At 45.7% G+C, this 13,747-nt stretch overlaps 3 protein-coding genes across 3 annotated transcripts; 2 read left to right on the top strand and 1 right to left on the bottom strand.

Moving 5' to 3' along the window:
- Positions 1-204: 204 nt before the first annotated feature.
- SERLADRAFT_355015 (uncharacterized protein) lies at positions 205-2,246 on the top strand (the record flags this gene model as incomplete). The annotated part of the gene is made up of 11 exons (XM_007315923.1): positions 205-298; positions 357-813; positions 865-911; positions 962-1,023; positions 1,188-1,381; positions 1,433-1,479; positions 1,541-1,563; positions 1,617-1,640; positions 1,693-1,869; positions 1,939-2,112; positions 2,165-2,246. Coding segments are annotated over 10 exons (978 nt in total), but the record flags the coding sequence as incomplete, so codon positions are not given.
- A 1,026-nt stretch (positions 2,247-3,272) lies between these two features.
- On the bottom strand, positions 3,273-9,922 carry SERLADRAFT_491555 (ras GTPase-activating protein; the record flags this gene model as incomplete). The annotated part of the gene is made up of 16 exons (XM_007316168.1): positions 3,273-3,560; positions 3,622-3,999; positions 4,057-4,338; positions 4,391-4,622; positions 4,673-4,811; positions 4,865-5,004; positions 5,054-5,244; positions 5,302-5,387; positions 5,440-5,555; positions 5,608-5,728; positions 5,782-5,973; positions 6,027-7,744; positions 7,795-7,997; positions 8,052-8,128; positions 8,182-8,259; positions 8,312-9,922. 16 exons carry the CDS (start codon positions 9,920-9,922, stop codon positions 3,548-3,550), a joined length of 5,577 nt encoding a protein of 1,858 aa, XP_007316230.1.
- A 326-nt stretch (positions 9,923-10,248) lies between these two features.
- Positions 10,249-13,616, top strand: SERLADRAFT_367457 (gamma-tubulin complex, component 3; the record flags this gene model as incomplete). Its single annotated transcript, XM_007315924.1, has 15 exons — positions 10,249-10,360; positions 10,468-10,521; positions 10,574-10,644; positions 10,698-10,917; positions 10,971-11,104; positions 11,162-11,513; positions 11,561-11,655; positions 11,716-12,015; positions 12,068-12,164; positions 12,223-12,406; positions 12,459-12,799; positions 12,860-13,092; positions 13,143-13,205; positions 13,254-13,319; positions 13,377-13,616. The coding sequence occupies 15 exons, from the start codon at positions 10,249-10,251 to the stop codon at positions 13,614-13,616; spliced, it is 2,562 nt and encodes an 853-aa protein (XP_007315986.1).
- Positions 13,617-13,747: the final 131 nt, after the last annotated feature.

The raw sequence follows: 13,747 nt of genomic DNA on the forward strand, positions 1-13,747 counted from the left end.
AGTAGCAGTTAAGCTGTATAGAACGTAGTATGTAATCTTAAGCAAGTGCTACTTCAAGTTCGCTATTTGCCACGTTCTCACACCAGTCACTCCTTCAGGCTTACCTCGATTGTACAAAAGCAACCGTGACTCGGACTGCACCCTTGACTGCATGAAATGAAATGAACCTTTCTATTCTCCTCATCGAGCAATTTGCATAATCCAGGACCTGGCCAACAAAGAAAAATATACTACATTGAGTTCAGGACACCCATCGGTCCAAGCTCGAGGCAGATCCGGCGATGAGAATACCTTGCCGGTGAGCATCTTCACTCCAGCTCTTACTTATTTATGGCTTGCTAAAAGGTTTTACCCAGCAAAGCAATGTCACGGGTTGCTTTGTTTTGATGAGATCTTATAAACCGTGAGCCCGTCGACTTCACTTTCTGCAGCGAGGCACGTAGCAAAGTACGAATGAAGCACCGATGTCGTGATGGGCCAGTACGAATCCAGTGATACCGGTACGAATAAAGTACGGGAGTCCGTCCAATGACCGCAGCCAACCCATATCCAGTATGACCGCCGTCAGTCCGGTACATAAAATGAACAGATGACCTACATGCTTTGAGCACCCGAGGCCTTTTTCTACTCTTCGAGGTCTGAGTTTGTGTCTTCGATTTCACCATGGCGTCCTCCCAACAAAAATATCCTGAAGAGCTTCAGTCCTCCGAAGAATTGCAGTTACAGCGATCACTTCAAGCAGAGGAACACAAGAAATTGCGCCGTAAAGTATTATGGAAGCTGGATGTACACATCTTACCACCACTGGCTCTGGCATGTTCGCTCTACAAGTCAATCGATCATTAAAATTCACCTTTCATTTAGCTATGGCTCGCAAATTTTATTGACAGAACCAACGTTGGAAACGCCAGGTGCGGGTTGCTTTGAAACCGTTCGAAATAGATGTTATAATATAGCTTAGGATTGCCGGCCTTGAAACCGATACTCACTTGGTTGGAAATCAATTCAACATCGCATTAGCAGGTAAGACTCCAATTCTTGCAAACTGGTTGCCAAATCATATGACCGTTACCGTCTCCTAGTTTTCTATGCAACGTAAGCGTGATCTTTCGTATGCATATATGTCATGACCTCACATAATTAAGATATATTATCGTCGAGATGCGTGAGTACTCTCATCTTTGGAGAGTCCACGCCCACTAATGTTTCTTTAGCCTCTAATTGGGTCCTCAAGAAATTGAAAGCCAATCGGTGGCTTCCATTTATAGTTCTCTGCTGGGGTGCAGTTACTACCCTAAGTGGCCTCATTCACAATTTCGCAGGATTGGTCGCCATTCGCGTCTGTCTTGGGTTTTGCGAAGGAGGGCTCCTCAGTGGAATAGTAAGTCGTGCAAGCAAGAGTCGCCTATATTTGTGATTTATCTGGACTCAGGTTCTGTATTTGAGTACCATATATAAGCCTCATGAATTGCAGCTCAGGTAAATTCTTTGATTTGGTGGTAGAAATCTCCCGCCTAATGCTTGGTCTGAAACTATCAAGAATCGGCATATTCTATGCGTCAGGTATGTTTCATGCTCAACCATCGTTCCATATGCATACCGATAATGTTTCAAAGCCTCGCTCTCAGGAGCTTTCGGAGGTCAGTGCCATCATCTACGGCTCTGTGTTTAAGTCGATACAAGTCTGCGCAGGCCTTCTTGCTACGGCTATCCTAAAAATGGACGGCATTGGTGGTTTGGCAGGATGGCGATGGATCTTCATTCTCGAAGGAATCGCCACATGCCTACTCAGTATCATGTCAACTTTTGTGTTACCAGCAGATCTCTCTACAGCTTATTTTTTGACAGAGGAAGAAAGAGAATATGCAGGTATCTACTTCGTCTTGACATCTGTGTTGCTAAAATGAAACTAAATTCTGCCTAATTCTGTGTGCTCAGTGCAGCGGTTTCATGATTCACAGGTATTGACCTCTGCGGTACCTGCTCCGAATGCTATGTCTGGGGGAACGGATATGTTTGCCAAGTCAGATATCGATCAACTACACCAACAATCGAATACGCTAGGCTCACCACAAGCTGAAGAGGAGTTCGAATGGAGAGAAGTTGTTCGAGGTAAAATGTCTAAGTCAATGTATTATTTTATATATTAACATGCAGATTCGAGGTATAACTGATCCTCAGTGTTGGTTGACCGGTGTCGCATATGGTTGTATCCTTGTGAGCCTGTACTCTTTCTCGTTGTTCCTGTTAGTGACCGTCAACCTACTGTATGATTCATCGTGGCTTATCTTTGGAACAGTCCTACTATTGTTGCAGGGTTAGGCTATGCGGGCGAGACAGCCCAATTACGCACGGGTTCATATCTACACCCTACACGAGGATATTTATGCTGAAATATTTTCTCTAGTACCTCCATATGTTCCTGCCGTCATCCTCGTAGGTAGGACGCTGCAATGGTCACAATACTTTAGTAGATTTCATCTAACTCTTTTCTAGTCGTGGTCTCCTTCCTCAGTGACCGTTTCAAGTGGAGAGGGCCATTTATCTTGATTTTCTTGCCTATAGCTATCGCTGGTTAGTCGAGTTTGCTATAGTTGATCTCGGACGGAAGCGTTGACACTTATCAGGATATGTGCTGGCTATTGTTGCTGAGACTAACCAGAACCGATATGTAGCCGTTTTTCTGATGGCCATAGGAGTGTGCGTATAAGTTGTAATCTTGTTATTTGCTGATATATATCCTGTTTCGCTGCACAGTTATCCTTCTGTCCCAGCAGTACTGACTATCCTGCCAAACAACAACAGTGGTCACTATAAGAGGGCTACCACTACAGCATTGCAACTCGCTATTGCTAATACAGGGTGTGTCGCAAACAAATGACATCTATGTGGGAAGGACTCATCTGGCTCACTAGAGGGTTTGTGGCCACGTTTGCGTATACCGCTGGTGAGTCTAAATTTTGATCATCATCTCAGTAGCACAGGGCACTCATGAGTCACTATCACAAAGATCAAGCGCCAAGGTATATCCGTGGTCATAGTATAGTTCTTGGGTTTCTTTGTGCTGGATGGGTGCTTATTGCCCTGAACATGTGAGTATGACAGTTGGAGTCTCATCTTTTTATCGATATTCACCAAACCTTTACGAAGGTTTTACTGTTTATGGGAGAACAACGCTCGTAGGTCAGGTCGTCGTCAAGAAAATATTTCTCGCTATGAAGAGTTGTGGAAAACAGGAAAAACAAGAGCGCCTATAGGGGACAGACACCCTGATTTCCTTTTCACCATATGAGCTTGAAGCTCGGGAACATTATGTACTGTATGGTATTGTGTAAGCTAGATTCTTTGCTTTGAATACATGAATAGCAGATATATATGTCATATATGTTTGCATGTACGACTACTCGAATACCGTTTACGGTCGGAAGGTTGAGAAAAACGATACAAATGCCGAATTACGGCTACAAAAATGCATACAGACCGAAAGAGCACGATGACTGGGGAAAAAAGTCCAGTTACTTGTGGAAGGCGCTGGAGAGAACGAAAATCAAACGTAGAACCTGTTTCGGCGGGACATAATTTCAGTAAGATAGCACAAAATAGCTAACTAAGAACACTCACTTCTTATTGATCTGATATAACAATAGACTGAGATTGACTTTCACCATGCCGTTGAACAGGGACAGTGAAGCTTGGTTTTCGAACTGGGATTGCAAAAGGTCTTCCATTCGGAGGTCCGCGGACGCAATACGATTCGTAAGCCCTAGTGAACTATTGAATAATTCGATGGTGAAGATACCAGCCTTGTTAGAGGATATGATAAGGTCAATCTTATCGAATTGTCGAGGAGAATATTGATCAATGGAAAGTAGGATGCCTTTCTCGTATAGTTCCTTTGCGCTGTATTTGAAGGACCCGAACTGTGGGCTTTTCCCAGATTTCTGAAGATCACGAAGATGGAAATACTGCTTAGTAAACGGAAGAACAAAGCGTTTCTTCCTGAATATACAAGTCGATCAGACATCGACACATTTATTCAATGTTTTGGACACGCACCCTTTCCCGCGCTGCATTGTCGCCATAGCCGCCTCAACATAGTCGTGATAACTATCGATCTGTTCTTGGAAGTTTTTCTTCCGTTCACTGAGATGCTTCATTGCTTCCATCATGCTATCCATCTCCTGCTGACGTTGCAGGCGTTTGCGATGCTTGCTGCGGACGTCACTGGCAATAGCATTGAGTATACCTTGGAAACCATCGTTCCGAGTAATCTTCCCTTGCTTTTCTAATTCCAGTAGGAAAAAGATAGCATGCGCTTTCACCTCCTTGAATGAGAGCCTAATACACTATGTGAGCAGGACTTTTACAAATCATTTCATCGGTAACCCACGAGCGTATATCCTCAAGTCTGTAAGCTGAATCGCCTCCAGCGGTGGAGGGCATGCGCCTGGGCATCGGCTCACTCTCCATCTCTTCCACGATATTCTCCCAACGGGCTTCATCATCATCCGTAACAGGACGCATCAAGGAGTCAACAAGATCTTGTGCAGGTTGAACTCGAAGGATAGCCAAGACCCCACGCTTGCCCTGCACCCACAGAGCCTTTTCATCTGCGTGAGGATCTACAGAAAATATGAGGCCAAGCGTAAATAGAAGAAGAGGGGTTACCCACCTCGTACGTGCGCAAATCTATTAGTCAGCTCAAGAGTCACAGCTCTGTCTCTTGCATCTTTGAGCTCGTCGTTATCGAGGTTCGGGACGCCATCCAGCTCGTGAAGAATTACCCGCAGCGTGTCCTCGCGAGAGCTTGCCTGTACCGAAAGGTTGAGAAAATAGAATAGCCTAACTACGAAAAAAGACAAACCAAGTCCTCCTGATATCGAGAAAGAATAGCATGCATAGAGTAGACCTCATTAGGAGAGATATAGATCGGCTTGGGCTGGACTGTTGCATCAAGGAATTCATGAGCGTGATAGTAGCTCTCAGCGTCGGGCACATCAGCAACTGAAAATGAGTTAATAAATAATCGCAATAAATAAAAAGAGGTAGTCACCTTGAAGCATCCAGGCCGTCATCTGCTTGACAGATTTACGAATGTAGTCGTTGATAGGGACATAGCTTGGGTGATCGTCCCCAAACTCGTGACCTGTGGTGATTTGGGCCAACACCTTAGATATTTGAGCCAGATTTTTGCGAGAAGCTACATCAACCGTGGTGGGTACTATTTCGAATGTTTCTGGTGTGCTGTATCAGATTGTCATTAGTCCCTAGACAGACGTTGACTTATTCAGTTTTACGTACATGATGGCAGGGTTGAGATAGCGGTAGTATACCAATCTCGCAATGCAAGTAGCATAAGCCTCTTCGGGTGCATCAGGAAACTTTTCCTATAATATAACACATGGGCACTTGCGTTGATATAAGGGGCTGTTAACTCACTCGTAAGGAAAGCAGAGTCTCTCTTGCCATAAATCGCATGCCATATGGCATCCTCTTCGTCGATTGTAGGATAGATGTCACGAAGGCCTCGGTCCACCATTGAAGCTTCTGAAGGTCTGTTGACAGAGGTAAAGACAATGTATTCGATAAAGGGAAGTAAGAACGCACGGCGTATGTATTCGGCTCTGGTGTCGGGTTCGTTCAAAGCCTCATAGAAGGGAACATCTTTTACTTTGGCAGTGGCAATACCTGATCGCATCTCCTCGACGTCTATTCTGGCACGGTGGATCTTGATTGTTTTCGATGAGTTGTGAATACTAAATGTCTAAGGTTCGTACGTACAATAGAAGGATCGGCTTCCAGATCAAGGTCAACAGCTTCAGTCAATTCACGGATAATAGACTGAAGTGTTTCTCGAACATAGGCAACTTGTTTGGGACGGACATAATGAACTGCTAGGTTCACGTAGGTTGGATGACCGCGGACTACTTCTTCGATAGATGACGCGCTAAAGATCTCTTCGTGGATAGATAACTGTGTAGTACAATAAGTGACGAGAAAGAGGAAACACGAGTCAACGAGCTTACTTGGAAGAGCTTTAGGAAAAGATAGTCCTCTCGGCGATCCTGGCCATAGCCGAATAAGGTCAAGACAACACGCTCACTCAGCCGTCTGTTCTTCTCGGAAGTGTCCTCCTTCGACATCCGAGTAAAAAGGCGACTTAAGTACTCCCCTCGTGTCTGCAACAGGTAGAAGAGCTGCTGGTACAGTTCCAGCTTACGTTTGGCTGCGTGATCAAGGGTGTTTGGGCCAGCGAATGGGTCACCATGAGCAGCCAGGATAGATGCTCGTGTTGCATGTGCAGCTGCACTGTCCGCGCCATATCTGCGCCTGGCCTTGATGAGTTCCTCGAAACTCTTCACGTTTTGGACGACCAGTGCGATCTTAACGTCCAGATCGCTAACATCGTTTTCCAAGGCTTGATTCTCTCTAATGTTCTCCACAACTTTTTTCCGGAGCCTCTCCACTTTGATTTCTTCCCGGAAATCAGTCTCAGAATCATCTAAGAGATGCACAAAATTCTTGATGGTACCAACAGTAACATTCGTCCCTAATGTTAGCTGCCTATACTGCTCGCGAGTCTCCTTAGCGCGGAAGAGGGACTGAATTTTGACGACTTTGTGAAGATTATCTCGGTAGTACTTCATCTTAGCACGGAAACTCCTCCTCTGTAGTACTCCTCGCAACAAGGCTTGTAGCATGGTAGCAACAGGCTGACTATTCCACAAATGGTCTCTCCATGCAAAATATTCTGTGCGAACAAGATATCCACGAGCTTGTGCTTGTAGACCTAAAACATCGGGCTCGACGAACTCTAAGCGCTTATGTTGTTCACGATGGCGATTGCGAGTCACCGCCGCACGGGCCAATGCTTGGAATCCACCCACAGCAGCAACGACTTTCACTTCGGACAGTTTCTTGTTAACATTTCTGTGCTGTTGTCGCGCCAGACTAGCTCGGGCCCTAGCTTGAAGCCCAACAAGCATGGGTGTCGCTTTGCGAAGTCCACGAATGAGTGAGAGTAAACGCTTCCTTGCAAGATATGTGCGAACAGCAGCTTGCATACGTATTACGATGTATGACACATCCTCCAGCTTGGCGAACTGGGTACGCATACGTCTGCGCATGAGTACTCCTCGACAATGAGCCTGTAAGCCCGAAATTGAAGGTACAGATCGTTGAAGAAGACCTGACTGCTTAGCAAGTGCGGCTCTTTTCAAATATCCTCGAGCAGACGCCTGCAAAGCCACGACAGAGAAAACAATTTCAGGCTTGGCAAACGTTTTCGCAACCTGCTGGTGGGTTTTCCTAGAAATTCGTGCTCGGGCTAACGATTGAAGCTTGACGACCGATACACTACTGCTCCTCATGGCAGCTTTCAATTGTGCATACCGCCGACGTAATAGAAGGCCACGAATCTGAGCTTGAACCTTTACCACGTACTTTCCAGATGCTTTAACCCTTCGAACGTATGAAAGCCACTGCCTTTGTGCAATAGCGGCCCTAGAAGCAGCCTGTAGAGCAATGACCCAGGGTTTTAAATCGCTCTTTTCTTGACGCTGTTGGTTAATCTTTCTCCGTGCTAGCACCCCTCTGCAATGTGTTTGAATCTTTGGAACGTAGCGTTCGGCTAGGCGTATCCTGACACGCTGCGTAGCTTGAGCCTTTCGTACTAAGAAACCACGTGCAAAACATTGAACTGCAAGTATAGAGGCTTCATTCTCCAATAACAAACGATCACGGCCTATTTGTCGCGTTATATTGATGCTTAAGTTTAGTGCAAAAAATACTTACGATCTTCTTCAGTTTCAACTTCAACTTCTGGTTCTTCGTTAATTTCACGGGCAAGTTCCCTGCCAACATTGCCAAAATTCGGCATTGCGACTCCAGCATCGTTCAGTCCTTTCTGAGTCTTTTGAAGCTGGTCGTCTGAGAACTGGAGACGCCCCAATAGATTGCCAATGCGTTCAGCTAGACCACGCCTAGCAAGAAGATGACTAGATGATAACGAATAAGCAAACTGCACAAAGTGTTTGAGGAGTATAGTGTACCTCAAAGCATGTATACAATATATAGCCTTCGGTAAATTTTTCTTTTCATATAAATCGGTTAACTCGAAGATGAAACACTGAAAAGTTCCTTCATCAGCAAACCACAGTACTCAGCCGTTATGCCGCATACCTCTGGGAGCCCAACCCCTCTCACAAAGTTGAAAAAATAGTTGATGTTATCTGAATGACGAAAATCCAGCTTGGGAGCCTGTAGAGATGATAAGTACTACATAGATTCAATGGTAGAATTATAAGCATACGTCATAGATTCGTTTCACTACTCGTTCACCCTGAAAAGCTCGCACTAACTTTGCAAGCACAACCCCGTTCCTCAGCCCTTCTTCCATCTCTACAACTCCAAAACCAAGCTCTTCACCAAGACAGCCTTCGATCCATTGTTGAGCCTCGCCAACATGACAAAGGTATTCATAAGCTTGTAGCAGATGTCGTTGCGTATCAGCCCACAGGCCTCTTGTTAATCGAGCAGAGGGCAAAGGCGAAGTGGGTGTGCTAGGCGCCTTATTGCGCGATAGTCGTAAACGGCCAGGTACTCCAGTCACATCGTCTGCATTTGTTACACCAGGAACAATAAGTTCTTGTGCTGCTACGGGAGGCAATTCAGGCTCTTCTACAATTCGGCTCCTCCTATGCAATGGCTCTGGAGGTTGGAGTTTATCGTCCACTTGGGTATCTCCATTCCAATCATCGTCAGCATCGCCACTAGCTATGCGGGGAAGGTGTCGGCCTAATTTACGGCCAGCAATTTGGCCGTACGTAGATGACTTCTTGTTAGACATGTAGGAGCTTCGGTAGGGAGCCGGCGACATCACAGATGATGCGGGGGATGGGGATGCAGGGGAATAAGGGCGGCTGCTAGGAGGTCTTTCTGGAGACCTCGAGGTATCTTTTGAAAGGTCCACATCAGACGCTGACCGCGGATTTATTCTTCCTCGAGTGGACGAGACAGGAAATTCGCCACCGTAGACAGAAATTGGCCGCCTACGAGATGGAACAGCAGCTGAATTCGATGTAAATGGCGATCGAGATTGATTGACTGAGTCAGTGGATGCTGCAGAAGAAGACTCGGGTGCTTTGGGCGGTCCAGTCCATCCAGAATAATTTGAAGCTACATTATCGATGGTATTAGATCGCCGAGTACGAAGAGATGGAGACGTCTGGGCTGAATTTGTAGAAGCAGCAGACACAGTATATCCGCTAAGTTCCTTTACAGCTGATATCGAAGATGACTGTAAAGGAGTTGATGAAGGAAGACGTATACGGTGGGGAGTAGGGGTTGCAAAAGATAATGAAGTGGGAGAGTCCGGATTCTCCACGGAGATTCCTGTGGTATTTGGGGACAATGGTGTTGCGACGATATGGGTAGGGAGTGTATGACGTTTCAGATAAGTAGGAGTTCTATGGGGACTTGAGTCATCCGAACGAGAAGAAAGAGAAGAGAGCGATACATGGTCTGAAAGTGTCGATGTAGAAGTGATCTGTGGAGACAGTACAGAGGCTGCAGACGAAGTTGAGTCCCTTCTTGACCTGTAATCCTTCAAGGGGCTGGGAGTCGTACGTCCGTCCAATACTGTTTCTGCCTTCGCACGTTCCTCCCATTTTCCACGGACAGCATCTAAACTGCTTCCTACCCGATGTGACGGTGCCCATCGCCTTGCAGCCACGGGAGTGGCAGGTGTAGGACTTAGATTCGGGTTACTTGACAAGGACGAATTGCGAGAAAGAGTAGCCCCCCCTCCCCGAGAAGAAGTGCGCTCAAGCAGGCGTGTTTGATATGCAAAAGGACTCGCTGAATCTCTTGATTTGGTAGATCCGCTCGAAGCGAGAGATGATATTGAGTTTGAGCGATCCATGCGTATCTAAGGTCGTAAAAGTCGTGAATAACAGGTTCTTGGGGGATATATGCGACAAAACGTCGCAAGGTTGACGGAAGCAAACCAATGTCTCAGAAAGACCGAACCGTGCAGAAGTGAGAATGTTTCACGGACGTTGCGATCAACTGAAAGGTAAATGGATGTTAGTGCTGGTGCCCTAGTACAGCCCCAGTATGGAACCGTGCAACCGACGGAGGTGATGTAAGCGATCGTTTATGGGGCTATCACGTGGTCTTGTATTCTGTCGCGGTTACCGCTCTGGCACTTTCAAACGCTCTTTTCCAGCCCGTGTTTTACAACTGGAAATGTCGGATATCTCGCAGTCATTGGAGCTACTTGTAGCGTCTCTGGTACCCCAAGCAAGGAATAAAGATGCTTTGATGAAAGAACTATTATCGCACTGTCAAGAAATCCTCAGCAGGTGAAGATTGAATCATCAGTTGCGGACGCGACTTGTACACAAACGCGTCTGCATCCTTTAGCTCCAGCATCCTTCTTTCTAATCTCCTTTGGAAGTCATATAGGTCAAAATCATGATACAGATCTCGGTCACATAGCTGGTTTAGTCAAGCGGCACCGTGAGTTTATCTCTGGCTCTTGCCACAAGTCTCAATGAGCCCTCGATTTTAGTTCTTCAATCATCTGCATCGAATAGCTCTTCGCTAAGATTCACAAATCTACTCTCTAGGCTCCTTGATCAGGTTTGTCTGCTAGCCTTCTGGCTTCAACCTTGTCATAATAACCTCTTATTCAGCCCTTGTTATCGCGAAAATATGAATCAATACTATTTCTTCACTCTGTGGCATCCACATCACGTAGGAATAATCCCATCGCCACATTTTTGCCTTCTGTAGCCCCGCCACCTCCTAAAATTCCATCGACAGTCACAAGTCCCGTAGATTCATCCTTGGCCTCTCGAGCTCCCAAAGGAAAATCAAAAGCAGCACTATTGAGAGAATATCGCGCTGGTCTAGGTGACATATAACACGGACATTTGGCTGACAGTTTTCGCTCACGGTTTAAGTAGGTCAATCCCAGCTTCCAGAACAACTCTTGCTCCGCGACACTCTGTATCTACTGCAAGGAATCTCAGGCAAGTATGTACGACTGTCATTGTCTGATCAAGATCAACAGAGTAGACTCATTTTCGTCGACGATTCAGTGAGTAACATCGATACCCGGCATCCTTTCTATTCTTTAAAGATACAGCTCGTTTAGACATACCTTGTCCCGGCCCCACTGAGGACTCTTGTACATCGACTTTCTGAAGTGGGCCACTTATATTCCCGCGTAGAGGCTTTTGTAAAGGACCGTGAGGGAACAGCTGGTGTTGGAATGATTGAACAAAGCCTCTGTCACCACCTTCAAGCTCAACTCACAGAGTATTACAGACTCATTGCAGTGCTCGAGTCCCAGACGTCAATGTCACCTAGCGCAGACCTTGACAGTAAGAACATCGAATGCAATGTCAGAGAGGAAACAGGATTGACTCTGAAGCGTCTGGATGTATGGATAACCGAATGGAGGCTTAGGATGCGTATGATGAGCGTTTGCGTTGAGGGTGCTCGAGGTAAAATTTATTCATTCCAAGTCAAGGACAATCTGAACTTTGTGTAGACGCGCACGGAGGAGCCTTAGTCAACTTGATACATAGTTATACTGATAATGGTGATCCATTCGTCCGTCAATTTACTGACCAACTTCTTGAAGAAGTACGTATAAACTAGGCTTCTGACAGGGATTATCTAGCTGATTTGCCCTCACGTACCTAGGTGTCCAAACCATTTTTCTCTACTCTCCACAAATGGTTATTTTCAGGAGAGCTTTACGACCCCTACAATGAATTCTTCGTATCCGTAAACCCAGGACTTGCCCACATGCAATACCTACATCCGTCATCTTTAACCGGAGGTATCGCACAATTGTCATCGGATGGTGGTTTTGCAGGATTAGGGGGCGACAGCGAGGATATGTCGTCTGAACGTGAAAGCGGTTTAAGACTATGGGAAGCAAAGTATCAGTTCCAAAAAGACATGCTCCCTATGTTCGTTGGAGAAGCATTCGGGAAAAAGGTCAGCAGATTAAAGAAAACATGATTTAGGAATTGATTAACGCGGCCCTTAGATTTTTTCAACAGGAAAGAGTTTAAACTTTATACGGTACAGCTGCCACGATAGTGACTGGGTTGCCACACGAGAAAAGATGGGTAACACGGGAGGAAGTGAGCAATCACCATCGCATACCACTTAGATGCGCTCGTTTACCTGACACTTCTCAAGCTCTTAAATATAGCGACATCGCTGGATTGGAACGATCTATCGACTCCGCCTATCTCACTGCAAGTCAGCGATTATTTGAAGTGTTCATTGAAAAGTTCAAACTTCTTGATCATCTACAAGCGTTGAAACATTACTTGATGCTTGGATACGGAGACTTTGCTGATCAACTAATGGAGACACTTGGGTGCGGTACTTCTTCATCGTCCACGATATACTTCTGCTCACACTGCTCTCAGGCCAAGTTTGATTAAACCAGCTCACACACTATATCGTCACAATCTCACCGCCACGCTCGAGACTGCTATCCGCTCTTCAAATGCACAAAATGACCCACCAGATGTGCTCCGCCGCCTGGATGCACGCATGCTCGAGTACTCCCATGGAGAAGTTGGGTGGGATGTGTTTACTCTTGAATACAAAGTCGATGCGCCTATCGACACAGTGCTCGATCCAGATTCAATGCTGAAGTACCAGAAATTATTCAGCCATCTATGGAAGATGAAACGAATCGAAGGTGCATTAAGCCAGGGCTGGATGAGGATAGCTGGGGGATCTAGGACATTCTTGCGACTTCCGGGTAAGTTTCACGCCTCACATTTCCATTTCTGCTGCACATTAATTCTCTGCTTTCGAACAGATTTCGAATATGACTGGCACCAAATTCGCCTCGTAATGGCCGAGATGATACATTTCATCCGCCAGATGCAGGCATATTGCCATCTTGAAGTAATAGAGTGTTCATGGACAAATTTGGCAGATTTTTTGAACAAGCGGGAGGGTGACTTAGATGCGTTGATTGATGCACATCGTTCTTACTTAGATAGAATGGTTAAGAAGGTGCTTCTGCTAAGTCATAAAAGTGGCCGGGAGGTATGAACAACATATGATGTTACTTTATCCATACTCACCTCAAACCTTAGGAGAGCCTGTTGAGTCAAGTTCGCGAACTTTTTTCCACTATCCTTCAATTCCGAGAAACGACAGTATGTTTCTATTCGCCTTGTGCAATTATTTCGCTAACTCCATGGTAGGATAACTTTTATAACTACTGTCTATCGGAATCGGCTCGTAGGGACCAGTACAAAGATGCGGCAAGGGTAAGGACTTAAAAAGAAAAAACTCTTCAATACATCTAATGAAGTGGCAATGTCTAGGGCGTACACACCGGAATGCAGCAAGGTGCTCAGGATCAGGAATTGCGAGATGCGCTACCTACGATACGGAAGCTTATCAGAGACTATAGTGCCACATTTTCCGAGCGTGCACAGGGTATTGTCCATTCACTGCAAGGCCATCCAGACCTTGATTGTCGCTTCTTGGGCATCAGGTTGTCTTTCTCGGACTTCTATAGGTCTAAAAAGGACCATCAGCTCTTACAGCAACGTTCCTCATGATATCGTCGTTATCAAGTTTTCTTTCCCGAGTCAAAATTCTTATCTGATAGTTTAGTCCATGTCTCAGCTTTATAATTGGGAATTCGAAATTGATTCATTGGTCTATAGCCTCATTGATAATTCGTGTAATC

The sequence above is a fragment of the Serpula lacrymans genome, assembly GCF_000218685.1.
Source record: "Serpula lacrymans var. lacrymans S7.9 unplaced genomic scaffold SERLAscaffold_4, whole genome shotgun sequence".
NCBI lineage: Eukaryota > Fungi > Basidiomycota > Agaricomycetes > Boletales > Serpulaceae > Serpula > Serpula lacrymans.